General features: G+C 39.3%; 1 protein-coding gene across 1 annotated transcript in view; it reads left to right on the top strand.

The window, feature by feature from the left end:
* The first annotated feature begins 266 nt into the window (after nucleotides 1–266).
* The window catches only part of BBS9 (Bardet-Biedl syndrome 9), a 272,395-nt gene continuing 258,137 nt past the window's right edge, over nucleotides 267–14,524 (top strand). Inside the window, exons 1-5 of the mRNA XM_057367718.1 lie at nucleotides 267–462; nucleotides 1,556–1,676; nucleotides 5,023–5,173; nucleotides 6,319–6,383; nucleotides 8,828–8,941. Coding sequence (XP_057223701.1) covers nucleotides 1,565–1,676; nucleotides 5,023–5,173; nucleotides 6,319–6,383; nucleotides 8,828–8,941 — 442 coding nt within the window. The 5' untranslated portion in view covers nucleotides 267–462; nucleotides 1,556–1,564. The remainder of the gene's footprint in view (nucleotides 463–1,555; nucleotides 1,677–5,022; nucleotides 5,174–6,318; nucleotides 6,384–8,827; nucleotides 8,942–14,524) is intronic.

A 14,524-nucleotide genomic window follows, 5' to 3' on the forward strand; every position in this document is an offset into this window, starting at 1 on the left:
GGGGTAGGGAATAGGTGATCCAGCGGGTGGAGATGGGAGCCTCGAGAGCAAGAGATTTCTTTGAGAGGCTCTGAAGAAGAAAAAGTGTAAATCGCCGAGTGGTTAAGGTTGGGGCTTTTTTTTCTCCTCTCAGAAAATACCAGAGGAATGCTTCTCTTCTTCGCCCTTCCCTCCCCGTACAGGACGAAATGAGAGAGCCCAACGGCCCATGTCGCCACTTCCCAAACTACATTTCCCAAGCTCTCTCTTGGGCGGGGCGTGAGGCGGCGCGGGGCTGGTGGCGGCGGTGGGGAGCGGAGGATGCTGGAGATGGCGGCGGCGGTGGGAATTCTCCTGTAGTGCTGCCGCTCTGTGCCTTGTCTCGGGCCGCGCCTGAGCGAGGAACTCCTGTGAGGAAACGGGGCTGCCGCCCCGGGGCGGCTCGGACTGCGCCGTGCCAGGGAGCGTTCGCCTCCCGCCTAAGTAAGCCCCCGCCGGGCTCCTTCTCCCTTCTCCCTTCTCCCTTCTCCCACTCCACGGGTATGTGTCTGTGTTTGTATGTGTGTGTGTCCGTACCTGTGTCCCTGTCTGTGGCTCAGTGTAGGTGCTGTGGCTGCTGCCCAGGGACTCTGAGGGAGGACCGAAGGGAGTGAGGAGGTGTGTGTAGAGGGCTGTGCTGTGCCAGCCCGCACTTGGCGGCAGCAGGTTGCCTAGCGGGCATAGCGACGGGAAAAAGAGGGAGAATAAATGTCTTTATTTGCCGGACGTGGTTTTCCTTAAAAAAGGAAAGGGCGCGGGCTTGCTGGCTGAGTTTGTTCCGAATCCCGTCTTTTTCTCTTCYCGCTGGAGCTGCYGGTGCCTGGCAGCYCTTCGCCTCCTGTGCGGGCTGTGGGATCAGGTGTGTCCGGGTTCATCGGCACGGAGCTGTGAGTTTTGAACTAGGATAATGTTATTGTCAAGCTGCCTGCAAAGGGATTAGTCTCCTCGCTCCTGCCCTCCCCCCTTCTTAAAATAACATCAGGTAGGGAGCAGAAAAGCTGATTTGTGCCCTGTATGACCGAGTTCTTTACTCGTGTCACTGGAGCATCTTCAAGGCGATTAGGCGGAGGAGGTTTTGATGTCGTCTGTTTATGTCTCCATTAACTTGTCTAAAAATAATTTTTTCTTACAGAAGACTTCCATGAGAATTTTTTTTTTTTCTGGTACTCCTTGGTAAGAGGAAACCTCAGTTCTGTGACTTCAAAAACTTTTTATTACTTAATGCTTGTGACGGAAGGCATCTAACAGTTTTTCAAAGTCTGTTGTTTTGTTGTGTTTTCTTCATGTWACTAGCCGTGTCTATCATAACTAGTTTAACTAATGACAGTAAGATTCCTGAGGTTGTTTTCTGAACTATATAACTGGAAACTTGAGACGTCCGGAACGAAAATTTCTTTAGCTCACACTAGGGCAATGTGAAACCAAGAAGTGTAATATACATAGGGAAAGCTGTTGTTAACAAACAACATTTTTTTTTTTTTAATAAACAGTTGCGTGTATAAGTATGAGCTTCAACAATCATTTGTTTCCTTTTCAGTAAAGAAGAATGTCCTTGTTTAAAGCTAGAGACTGGTGGTCCACCATACTTGGAGAAAAGGAAGAATTTGACCAAGGCTGTCTGTGTGTTGCTGATGTTGATAATAGTGGCAGTGGACAAGGTAAATTCAGACTTATGTGATTGCTGGCTTTAAGCCACACAGCTCTAAGTTTGCTTTGACCAATGCATGMTGAAAGCTTGTTAGCCAGGCTAGTTGGCTAGTTAGTTTTAGATCTGCTATCTTTAATGTGTTCTTGTAGGCTTAAGAAGAGAAATTCAGTGCTTTCTGTCTTTTTATATTTGTATGTTGCTAAACATGTTAATTCTTGCTTGTGTTCACTTGTAACATCTCTCGTATCTTATTCCCTCAATGGTAGATATCATTAAAATAAAGAATTTTCAGTTAGTCATGGGAGCAAGCATATTGTGACTTGTAAAAACCTGAGGGGAGAAAAAGAAAAGGAAGGTGAGAGCTAAAAAGTTAAGAAATTAGAAAAATAAACAACTCTTTTGGTCTGGAAAATAAGTGATGACTGAAATAAGTGACTCTGCTTGAGTAATTCTGCTCTCTATGTAGTCATTAATAGTGTGAAATGATTTTTGCTTTCAGGGAGAGTTTTTTTGTGTGTGTATTTTTAAAAAATTAATAAATTCTTGGGATCTTTATTATATCGTGCTCACCTTTGAATTTTGTTTTGGCTCAGAAGAGGTACTTGAGCCAAACCGATTGCATTGCTGCCATACTCTTCTAAAATTATTTCATTGTAGGACTCGTCCTTTTCAGGACAGTTTGAATAAAGTTGAGCTGTTACTGATTTGGTGTACAACCTTTTTAAGTAGAAAATCATTGGAGTCATTAAGATTGGACATTTAAGATCATTGAGACCAACAATTAACACTTTGTGTTCACTATTAAGCCATGTCATTGAGCACCACTCCTACACATCTTCTGAATACCACCAGGGATGGTGATTCAACCACTTCTCTTGGCAGTCTCTTCCARTGCTTCACAACCCTTTTGGTGATATTTTTTCCTAATATTCCATCTAGGTTTTACATCCTCTGGTGCACCTCTAAGCCCTTCACTGGCTTTGTTGTGCTTCTCTGGCCATGCTCTACYACCTTCATGACTTTCTTGTAGTGAGGAGTCCAAAACTGAATACAGTATTTGARGTGCAATGTCACCAGTGCTGAATACAAGGGATCAATAATTCTCTGGCCACATACTTTCTCATACAAGCCAGGTCACAACTTGCCTTCTTGGCCACCTGGGCTCTTGCTGGCTCATGTTCCAGCTGCTGTCAGCTGTCACCCCAAGTACTTTTCTGTTGTGCAGCTTTCCAGCCACTCTTCCCCGAGCCTGTTGTCTTGCATGGAGTTGTTGTGACTGAAGTGAATGACCTGGCACTTGGCCTTGTTGGACATCATATGACTGAYCCATTGCTCCAGCCTGTCCAGATGCTGCTGTAGAGCCATCCTACCTCTAGCAGATCGACCCTCCCAACCAACTTGGTGTCATCAGCAAACTTACTGAGGGTGTACTTATCCAGGTTATTGATAAAGATATTAAGCTGGACTGGCCCCAGTACTGAGCCCTGGGATTGTCACTTGTGACTGGTTGTCAGCTGGATGTAACTCAAATCACCACTACTCCCTGGGCTCAGCCACCCCACCACTTTTCTACCCAGCAAGCAATGCACCTCTCTAAGCCATGACCACCCAGTTTCTCCAGGAGAATGCTGTGGGAAATGCTGTCAAAGGTTTCCTGAAGTCTAGGTAAACAACATCTACAATCAGTCCCTTGTCCAMTAAGCTGGTCACCTTGTCATGGAAGAAGATCAGGCTGGCCAAACAGAACCTGTCCTTTATAAACCCCTGCTGCCTGGGCCCAATCCCCTGGTTGTCCCATACAAGCTGCATGCTGGCACTCAAGGAGGTATTCTCCATGGCTTTCCCTGGCGCTATGGTCATACTGACTGGCCTGTAGTTCTCCAAATCCTCCTGACCCTTTTTCTAGATGGGCATCACATTTGTAACTACCAGTCAACTGGGAGCTCTCTGGTCAGCCAGGACTGATGATAAGTGATGGAGAGTGGCTTGATCATTCCACTAATTCCACTAACTCACTCAGTGTTCCTGGRTGGATCCTCATCTGGCTCCATGGAYGTGTGTGTGTGTCTAAGAGGTGTAGCAGAATGCTGGCCATTTCCCCTTGTCTTATGAGAGCCTCATTCTGCTCTCTGTTTCTGTCTTCTAKCTCAGGGGCTGGGTACCTAGAGAACAACCTGTTCTATTGAAGACCAAGGCAAAGGCAGCACTAAATACCTCAGCCTTTTCATCATCATTTGTCACTATGTTCCCCCCCATATCCAATGAAGAATGGAGATTCTCCTGGTCCTCCTTTTGTTGCTGATGTATTGATAGAAACATTTTTATTGTCTTTTATGGCAGTAGCTATATTAAGTTCTAGTTGAGCCTTTGACCCTTCTTATTTTCTTCCCATGTAGCCTCATAACATTTTTGTAGCCCCCCCTAATTCAGCTGCCCCTAATTCAGCTGCCCCTTCTTCCAAAGGTCAAATCTCCTCTTTTTCCTGAGTTCCAGCTAAAGCTCTGTTCAGCCAGGATGGTGTTCTTCCCTGCCAACTTGTCTTTTGGCACAAGAGGATGGTCTGGTCCTGTACCTTTTAAGATTTCCTTTGTTACAAGTGTTCAGTCTTCTTGGGCCCCTTTACCCTGAGAGCTGCCTCTCAAGGGATTCTGTCTACCAGTTTGCTGAACAGATGAAAGTCTGCCTTCTGGAAGTCCACAACATCTGTTCTGCTATTCCCCCTCTTTCATTCTCTTAGAATAAAAAAATAAAATTATGATCACTGTGCCTGATACAGCTTCCAACCATCACATTACCTACAAATCCTTCTCTGTTCACAAACAAYAAATCCAGTGGGGCACCTTTCCTAATTGGCTCCCTCACCAGCTRTGCCAGGCAGTTATCTTTCATACCCTCCAGGAATCTCCTAGACAGTTCCTCTCTGCTGTGTTGTATTTTCTGCAGATATCTGGTGGAGTCCCTCATAAGAAGAAGGGCTGGTGATTGTGAGACTTCTCCAAACTGCTTTTAGAATATTTAATTGCCTCTTCATCCTTGCTGGGTKGTCTGTAACAGACCCCCACCATGACATCTGCCTCATTAGCCTTTTCCCCGGATCTTTCCCATAAACACTCAACCCTATTGCTACCATCACTGGTGCTGACAGATTTTCATGGATCTGCAAAAAATGTAGTTGCTAAAGGTAAACTAGAAGACAGAGCATAATGAGCATTAATTGAATCGTGTCAATATTCTATCTTTTAGGGTATCATTTGAAGCACTTTGCAGTAAATTGAATTCCACATGTACTATTTTATTATGTATGTAGCATCCTTTGTGGGTTTATTTGTTTGTTTGTTTGTTTGTTTGTTTTTTAGATAAAATTGTTGTGGGCAGTTATATGGGATATCTCCGAATATTTAATCCACATCCTGTGAAACCTGGAGATGAAGTACAACCTGAAGACTTACTCTTGGAAGTGCAGTTGCAAGAACCAATATTGCAGGTGGAAGTAGGAAAATTYGTTTCGTAAGTAAATGACAGGCTATGGTGCTGTTTATTTAAGTGTTAGATGTGATTTTCTTCCTTTGTTTTGGAGGGTGAGTTTTCAGTTTCTAGATGAACAACTGTTAATTACATCTCTGAATCCTATAACATGCATTTGATCTGCTTCTTGAATYATCTTGATATGGGAGATTTTTTATTTAAGGTATATATAGAGGATAATCTTCCAGATACAATATTTTAGGAGTGTGTAGAACAGGAAAAGCTTTACATTGAAAGTTGTCTTTTAGGGTGTTAAGAATATGTGACTAACTTGCTGTGATCTAGGATGTAATACTGGCCAATTATTTCCTGTTTGATAGARGATTAGWGGAAATAAGTGGCAGGGTAAAGRAGAGATACTGTGACTCTAAGGAAAMCATCTTATAATTGACTGGCTATAAGAGAATCTACTTAGGAGAACTTTATTTTAGAAATTAGTTCTTAACGAATTAATTTTAATTTGGAAATTAACTTCTAATACTGCAGCATGATCTTTATTTAAAAAGTGAAAGTAAAACYTGTASTAACCATGGGTRAGRTTCATACTCTGAGACCAAAGGGTCAAGTCCTCACAGAGTGATCCTGTGATATCATTCCCTCTGCAGGAATAATAATGCCTTACTCTGTGAAATGAGGTGAAATTTTCTATAATTACAGCACAAGTACTTCTCTTCTAGAAATACTGCTTGTGTTTGGGGGACAAAGAATGTGAGGGTTTGAAGTTTTCATGCACCTAATACAAATGTGAATTGAAAAAAAGTGATGTCTGTGATTGCTGAATAATACTTGTTTGATGATATGTGGATCATCCCTCCATGAAGGATTAATAGCACCTTGTTTCAAATGAGTTTCTGACTAAATCGGGAAAATAGTTGGGTTGCTCTTCATATTTGCATCTCCAAATACATTCTTAAAGGATTAATTTTGATTTTGAAATTAACTCCAAACACTTCAGCATGAATTTAGGAAGATCAGTACCTCTGAATTTTTATGCTGACATCTGACACCTAAACCTCTGCATTTGGCCCACACATGAGAGCAATTTCAACATGTTACTTGAATGTTATCCTGTATGAATTTTACTTGAATTTATCTAAAAATTGTGTTTTTTAAACCCTTCTTTACAGTGGTACTGAAGCACTTCATCTGGCTGTRTTGCATTGCCGAAAACTCTGTGTGTATGCTGTTTCAGGTTAGTTTACAGATCCAAGCTTTCCAGTGATTTTAAGTGTATTCTAAAGTTTAGATTATGTTGGTTCCTAAAGTTGATGTTAAACTTGATACAGTTTAAGTTGATACTTGATAAGTTGATGATAAACTTGCTTGAGTGTTTTCTCACTATCCTTGAAGATGTGCAGTCGTTTTCTTTCACTTAAGCCCAGATATGAAGAGGAAACATTAGTAGTTAGGTTTAGCAGAGGTTAGCAGAGATTTGCTGATCTACTCCATGCCTGAAATGCTGTGATGTGTGTAATGGTCTGTGGTCAGTAGTGATTGTGAGTAACTAGTTCTCATTATGGTTTTATGAATGGGTGTTATTGTTCAACATGCTAATGAAAAAATGATTCTATAGTGACAACCTAGCTCTTTAAAAATAAACAGCTACAGTACTTTCTTAACTCAGGAGTCCAGAATATTTTTTAGAAAGCCAGAACGTGGRTAAGGTAGCCCATGAGAAGACAGGAGGTTAATATAAGCAAGAAGGTGAGACCACTATGTTTTGYCATAGATCCACTTTCTTCTACTGCCTTTGGCTGGAAATTCTATATGATGTGTYCTCTCTGTGTGTGAAGAGCCAAGTCACAAAATACATATTCTCTGCATTGATTTTTTGCTTCTATATGCTCAGAGTAAAATACAGATTTAAGAGATCTATTAATGGTACACCCATCTTAAAAATTCAACAGACAACATGGCATTGTTAATTTTCTCTGTGAAGGGACACACTCATGGAATGGTTCCTTCCATTATAAGAGCATGGTTTTCTTGTAGGAGAACCTTGCTTCCTATTTGCAGCGTTGTAGTCAGGTTACAAAAACATGCTCTCTTTTGAGATTCTGTTTACCTTTCTGGAGGTATCTGTGAAACTGTTTTTTACTGAGGGGTAATTCTTTATGAAGTACTGCAGTTTTCATGTTTCCCTTTTCAGGAAATAGTATTTATGCCTTAGGCTTGTAGCCTACCAGTACAATATTTATTAAAATAATTTATTTTAAAATTTGCATTCACAACCTACAACAGTAAGTCTAGAATTCTTTAGGAGTTATAATTTGCTGTTTGGTCTACATGGCTTAAGCAGTTAAGTAATAATAAAAGTAAAATTTTGCAATCCTTTAATAGACTTTTCATACTAATCTGTAAGCATTCATGCTTTAATGGTAATTTCTGTCGTCTTAGTGGGTACTCTCAAACAACCTTCTTTGTGAATTAAGTATAATTTCTTTATGCTTTTAAGGCAAATTATACTTCCATAAAGTGGAATCTTTACTTACTTATACATTACTGTTATTCATAATAAAATCTSTATGATACTTCTCTGACAAATGAAAGCATCCTTCTGGGCTGACTGAAGTATGGCCTTGATACTGTATTATTGTCCATATACACAGACTGCTTTCTAACTTGTTTATCCTGACGTGTTGCTGGTTATCTAGTTACTACTCAGCCAGTGCTTCTTCCCTCATATCTATTCCAATCTCTTCCCTAACRCAGACCTGCTTTAGGGGTTATTGTTTAAAAATCATGTTTGATTTGATTGGAGAAGTTGCTTAAAACTTAGCATAAGCTACAAATCTTTCATATTATTTAAGTTGTTAGAATAATCTTAGTGTAATTAAAGCTATGGCCGARTTTAATGCAGAACACTTTTTTCACAGCTGATGTGAGTGTTCTCAGAAGTTTTGATTTTTTTTTTTTTGCTTGCTAATATTAGTCGTTAAATATTACTTTATGTAATGAACTTTACKTTCTTCATGAGGTACAGGAAAGACTTGATTCTAAAATGAGGAACTTCAGTTTCTTTAGAGAGACTTTTAATTTCTGCTAGTTCCCTGAAGGAGTCAGGAAGTTAAAATTCATGCAGATCTTTTCAGAAAATGTGATGTATGTCACAAACTTTTTTTCGTTACCATATGTTTGTCTTTTGTTTTTGCCTTGCTGATCACTGCATGCAATTTCTGGCAGCGTAAAGGCAAGTGATGTGTGTCCTAAACATAGTTTTGTCAAGTTATGGCTAATAACTAGTTACTGCATAATTTGAGATAGAGACTATTGCAGCTGAAGCTGGCTGAATAGCTGGAGAATCATAAGCATTCCCCTTTGAGCAGACGGTTTTTCTGATCTTAAAAGTGTGCCCAACATGAGAAATACATTTAAGTAATAAAATCTCAGTCTCTTGTGAGTCTTTATACCATGTTTGGTATAATGCGACTTTACTTCTGGTTCTAGCCTTTAGGAATCTTGTAGTTTGGTGATTTTTTTCTTTTTTTTTAAAAAGCAGTAGTGTGACCCTACATAGCTCAAAGTCACTAGGAATTAAGTTAATTTTTTTTCAGGTTTTTTAGCGTTGGTACTCCTTTACTTATTCCATAATGCATTGATCAAATTAATAAATGTATACCCCTTGCTTTTTTGTAGGAACTCAGGGAAATGTGGAGCATGGGAACCAGTATCAGATCAAACTGATGTATGAGCACAATCTTCAAAGAACTGCTTGTAATATGACTTATGGTCCATTTGGTGGTGTAAAAGGTAGGCTCCTTGTTGTATATTCTTKATAATTAGTTGTTTAATTGGATTTTGAAAGGCAGCATGATGCTGCTGTCTAGAGGAAAACATCTTTCTGTGCCTGATGGTACCTTTTATCAGATGCATATTGAAAATAACAGAARTTGAGATGAGGCAAAGGATATTAAATGCAGAGTAGTTGTTCTCTCACATTTTGAACATATCTCACAGATATGAGTTTACAAGGATAATGTTGATTTAAAAAAAACATGACAAAATTCCTGGTTCTTCTGTTGTAAAATACTTCACATCTAAAAATAATTGTTTTCATCTGTGCTTTAATTCTGTTTTGCTTTTCTGCACTTGCTTATCCCAGACAAGCTAAAAAAGTTAACATCTTCTTTTGCTGAACCTAAAATATCAAGTGTCTTGAAAGTTATGTAATGGAGACTTCTAAAAAGTACTTAAACTTTGACTGGGTAAGCAGAACAGTGGACAATGTTATTTATGGTGTGTTTGTTTTGAATGGGTTTATTAGATACCAGTCTTTTTTGAACTTGTGGATGCTTTTGTGTTCTGATGTGGAAGCATTTAGATTGGCTTTGCATGACAGTTTTTTCTCTTCAGAAGTAAAAATTGCTTAAAAATATTGGGGGGTGGTTTGTCAACAAAAACAACAAAAGTAGTTTTCTTACACTGTTGGCAGAATGGTAGTCACTTTCCAAGACAGAAAGTCTTCTGCATCAATATGGCAAATATATACACATGGTTCCTGTGCCTGTAAAAACTTTCCGGTAATAAAGCTACAATGGCTTACCCTAAAATCAGGCTTGTCCCTGGGCTTCAGTTCARCTGACCAAAATCCTTACTGACTGAAGAGATTTTCACCTACTAATTTCTTTCAGCTACCTTGGGGAAAATGGTCAACTCATGTGGTAAGAAGGTATAAGTGCTGTGAGTATCTTGAGGAATGGGTGTATATGGTATGGGCATATTCCTATTAAAAGTAGAAAGACAATACAGAAGTTCCTAAATCTGAGAAGAGGGAATAATGTTCTCCATTCTACAGTGGAGTTGCAATAACAAATGTATAGAGGATTGTAAACTAAGTCTTATGAGTGTCTGAAATGATTCAGAAAGAATAAAACAAGTGACCATGTACCACCATGCTGTTCTACAGAGGAAATTCTCTGGATTTTTGACCTGCATGGGTGTTTACCATGGAGGTCTAAGTAGAGGTCTGACCACCAGCTCAGTCTTCATGCCAGACATGTTTCATGAGCTGTGGAAGATGCAAGTAGTCTAATGAGGAATGAGGACGGTGTCTTTGCAAGCTAGGGAGACTGGAGGTAATGTTTACCCTAGAACTTAGCAAGCTAAACACTTTTCAACACATAGGATGATCAAAATGAAGSCCAATCCTGACAAAGCAGCAAGAACAGCAGAGGGAACCGTAATAGGTTCTGTAAACTTTTCTGAGTTTCCTGTGTTAGCATGTTATGCTAATTTCCTTTTCCTTTTCTCTTCACCATGTTCCASCTCACGTAAGTGTGTTTATTGCTGTTGGACAAAGAATGATCTCAAGTCAAAAATAAAGAAAGAAGGCAGAGATTTAGATTATATAATGAATAATACATGTTCATATTGTAAGATCAAGATGCTTTCTGTTTAAGACCTAAATCTGGGAAAATTGTAGTCAATGTTCAGTTACCTGAGCTAGTAAGGCGTGTGTTGAAGCATCACAGAGAAGTTGGCAAAATGGACACTGGCTAAAGTTTTTTTTGGCAAATGAAAAGAAATAGTCTTTTTTTTTTTTTTGTAGAATTCTTGGACCAAATGTTCTTTTTATGGCTTTCCTGGACTGTCTGTTTAGATTTCTTGTCAGGGATATGCTTTTTATCTTTCCCCAAGCTTTTTGCAGTGAACCTATTTCAAGTTTTTAAGTATCATCTTTGATGTCTTGTCCTCTCCTTGAGGCTTATGGATTACAGTATTGTGGTTTTATTTCCATCTTGCAAGACCAGCCAGAGTGAACCAGAAACGAAGTCTATCAAGTGCTGTTATTTTTAGTAAACAAATGCCTGTCCTGRTCTGGGCTGCCATGGTATCTATGTGTATCTGTGTTTGGCAGATGTTCTGGTGTGCCATTGAGAGTCTGTAAATAAAGAAATTTTTTTTACTATTSGTCTTCCACAGGCTTCTCTGGAATTCTTTTCAGGCATCTGCTAACTATCTCACCTTCAGCAACAGTTAGTTTGTTGTGATGCTGTAAGCCTGCAGCAATGAGCTTGGTTTGCTAATTATAATTTCTGCACCACACTCTGGAAGTATAGTAACAAAATATAGGGAGAGTTTTTGCATTTATTGCCTTCTGTTACTGCTATGAGTAATATGTGTTTTATTGCTATACTCAATGGCAGTGGAACAGAAGGAGGAAAGCATGCATACAGGGAAAGCATGCTGTGGGAGTGTTGGGGAGGAGGGTGAATGTCAGTCCCCCAGGAACACGATTTTTCATCTGAGTAAGTAAAGAATGCTGTAGGAGTTAACACAGAGCACTTGATCTATGAAGTTGCTCAGTCTTGCTCAGATATCTGTTGCTGAAGGTTATACTTTTTTCTTTTTCTGGAGCTCTTAATCCCATACCTTCAGTGGTAAAGCAGTGCATTSTACCCAGCCTTATGATTTAACACTGACAAACGAAAAGAAATGATTCAGTTCACAGTCCTGAGGGGTGTGGGACAGGTTAAAAGTAAAATCAGGACCCTAAGCTTTTGGACAGCAAACTTCCCACTCTTCAAGTTAGTCAATTGGACTGCCCTCAGGGAACTGCCCTCAGGGACAAGGAGTCAGAAAATGGCAGATCTTTATGGATACCTTCCATATAGTCCAAGAACTCAGGGTCCCCAAGTGCAAGAAATTGGGAAAGGAAGGTATGCSTGAGTTGAGACCTGCAGGTCAAAATAAAGGGCAAGAAGGAAATGCACAACTGGTGGAGGCAGAGAGAGGTGACATAGGAAGGGTATAGGGATGGTGTCTGGTTGGGATACAGCTGGAGATGAACTTGGTGAAAAGAACACTAAGGAGGGCTTCTACAGGTATGTTAACTGGAAAAGGAAGGTCAAAGGAAGCAGCACTGGTAAACTGGTAGCAATGGATGAATGGAAGGCTGAGTACTCAACAACTTTTTTTTCCTCAGTCTTCACTTGTAATCTGTCATCCTATTCCTCTCAAGTGGTAGATATCAGAATGGGGACTGAGGGARCTGGACAAAGTCCAATACATCCAAGTACAAGGTGCGACACCTGGGTCTGGGCAATCTCAAACATGAGTACAGATGGGGAGATGAATTAATTATGAGAAGTCCTACAGAGAAGAACTTGGGTGTTCTCATGGATGAAAAGCTGGATGTGAGGGAACAGTTTGCACTTACACCTGGAAGGTCAGGSATATCCTGGGCAGCATCAAAATCAGCATGACCAGCAGGGTGAGGGAGGTGATTSTCTCCCTTGTGAGACCCCACCTGGAGCGCTGTGTAGAATTCTGGAGACCTCAGCACAGGAAAGACCTGGAASTGTAGGAGTAGGTCCAGAGTAGGGCCATGAAGGTGATCAGAGGTCTGGAGTGTCTCTCCTGTGAAGACAGGCCAAGAGAGTTGGAGTTGTTCAGCCTGAAGAAGAAGAATCCAGGGAGACCTTAATGTGGTCTTTAGTTACTTAAAGGGGGTCTACAGGAAAGCTGAAGACAAATGTTTTAACAAGGACTATTGTGATGAAACAAAGGGGAATGGTTTTATACAAAAGAGGTACAATTTAAATTAACCAAAAGGAGGAAGTTTTTTTACATTGAGGGTGGGAAAACACTCAAGGTCAGGTTGGATGAGGTTCTGAGCAACCTGATCTAGAAGATGTCATCCTCATTGCAGGGGGATTTTGGACTAGAAGACATTTAAACAACCCTTACAACCCAAACCATTCTATGATTCAATGATTTTCATGTCTCTGAAGCTGTTTCATATATTCGAAATATAGGAACAAACACCATTGGATGTGTATTTCCTGCTTATTCAGCTATCTTTGGCTGTTCTGTTCCTTCTAGTTTAATTATTATGTTATAATTTGGTCCATTTAACTGCACATATCTTTGGTTAAAATGTGATGGAGATGTAAAACATAGAAGTACAACTGTGACTTCTCAACTTGATTTTTTTGTCTCTTGTATTAAGAAAAAGGCTATTAGTGATTTCTCTGTGGAGAGAATTGTGGAATAGTAAAGAAACCTATTTTATAGCCTAGTTGCTAGATTTCATTCTTGCTAGTGTCATCAGATTAATGATTTGATCTATGAATAATTTTCATATATGGAAGAATTGACATAGATTTCTCATAACAGATGAAGAAAATCAACAAACTGATTTGTACTCATCATAGAAAGCTGAAACCTAAATTAAGGAAATTTACAAAGCTGTGGGATAAAAACCGCAARGACTGAGAAGTTGACCAGTGGCTTGCATAGATTAACAGTGTACATATTTCTTAAAAATAGCGGAGTGTGAATTGTGGTTATCACCACTAGATGGTCCTCTTACTACAGTTATTAGTCAGCATTTCTAAAGCTGCTTTTATCCTTGAACTGATTCTACAGGTTTATTTACTGCAACGCTTAATGATGTGTAGGAAATGCAAAAGCASTTTCTGAAAACGTCTGTAGCTGAAAGTCTTTTATTGATTGAAACAAATGTGTTCTGTTGGTTGTAGAGCTTTAGCAAAAAGCTGAAATGAACTTCACTCTTACTTTCAGCAAAACTGTTAAAGGCCCAGGGGTATGAGAAAAAGCTATGAAATCTCTTGTAAATTTAGCYAGAATTCTAAACATAGCTAATGGAAATGTTTTAAAATAGTAAATGGAAAACACCTAGAAAGTTGAAAATATAGAAGTCAAGCATAATGTCGTCAGAGTTACTTGTGACTTAAAACTTTAAAGATTTCTGGCAAAGGATTATAATGCAGATTATTACATTTCTTTCTACTTTAGCTTTATTTTTTTCCTTGCTGTCTCTGAACACTGGTGCTAAAATGAAAACAAKAAAGTATCAAGAAGAGACATAGGAAGATCAACTATTGATTTTATGTTTAAAAAGATCAGTATTGTTAGCCCAGACTTTCAAAAGTTGAGCTTTACTTTAAGACATTGCCTTTGTTGTTTAGAATGCATATGTCTCCTTTTCATATTTCTGAACTCTTCCTCATGGTCTCAGAGCTGTAAGTTGAGTTTGTCATCCAGTGCTCCAATTCTTGCATATGGGCCATTTTAGAAAGGATGATTCATGATAAAATCATGAGTCAGTAGAGCTGAACACTGGTTTTCAACCAAGTGAACTCTTAACCTAGCCACAAAATGCCACGGCCTTTAAGTAATGAACATATTGTAAACTTCATGTTTAACTTCAGATTTAAAATTTAAAGATCCTGAAGGTACTCTACCTTAAGCTCCTGAGGTTTTTTTTTTTTTTTTGAGAAAATGAAGGTGAAAAAGCATAAATCTTTATGACTTATGATGCATCCTTACTTATAGTAAGGACTCAGCTCTACGAAAATTTTACTTTGT

Source organism: Malurus melanocephalus, unplaced genomic scaffold (assembly GCF_030028575.1).
Source record: "Malurus melanocephalus ecotype Western Australia unplaced genomic scaffold, MMel_1.1 scaffold_83, whole genome shotgun sequence".
NCBI classification, from domain to species: domain Eukaryota; kingdom Metazoa; phylum Chordata; class Aves; order Passeriformes; family Maluridae; genus Malurus; species Malurus melanocephalus.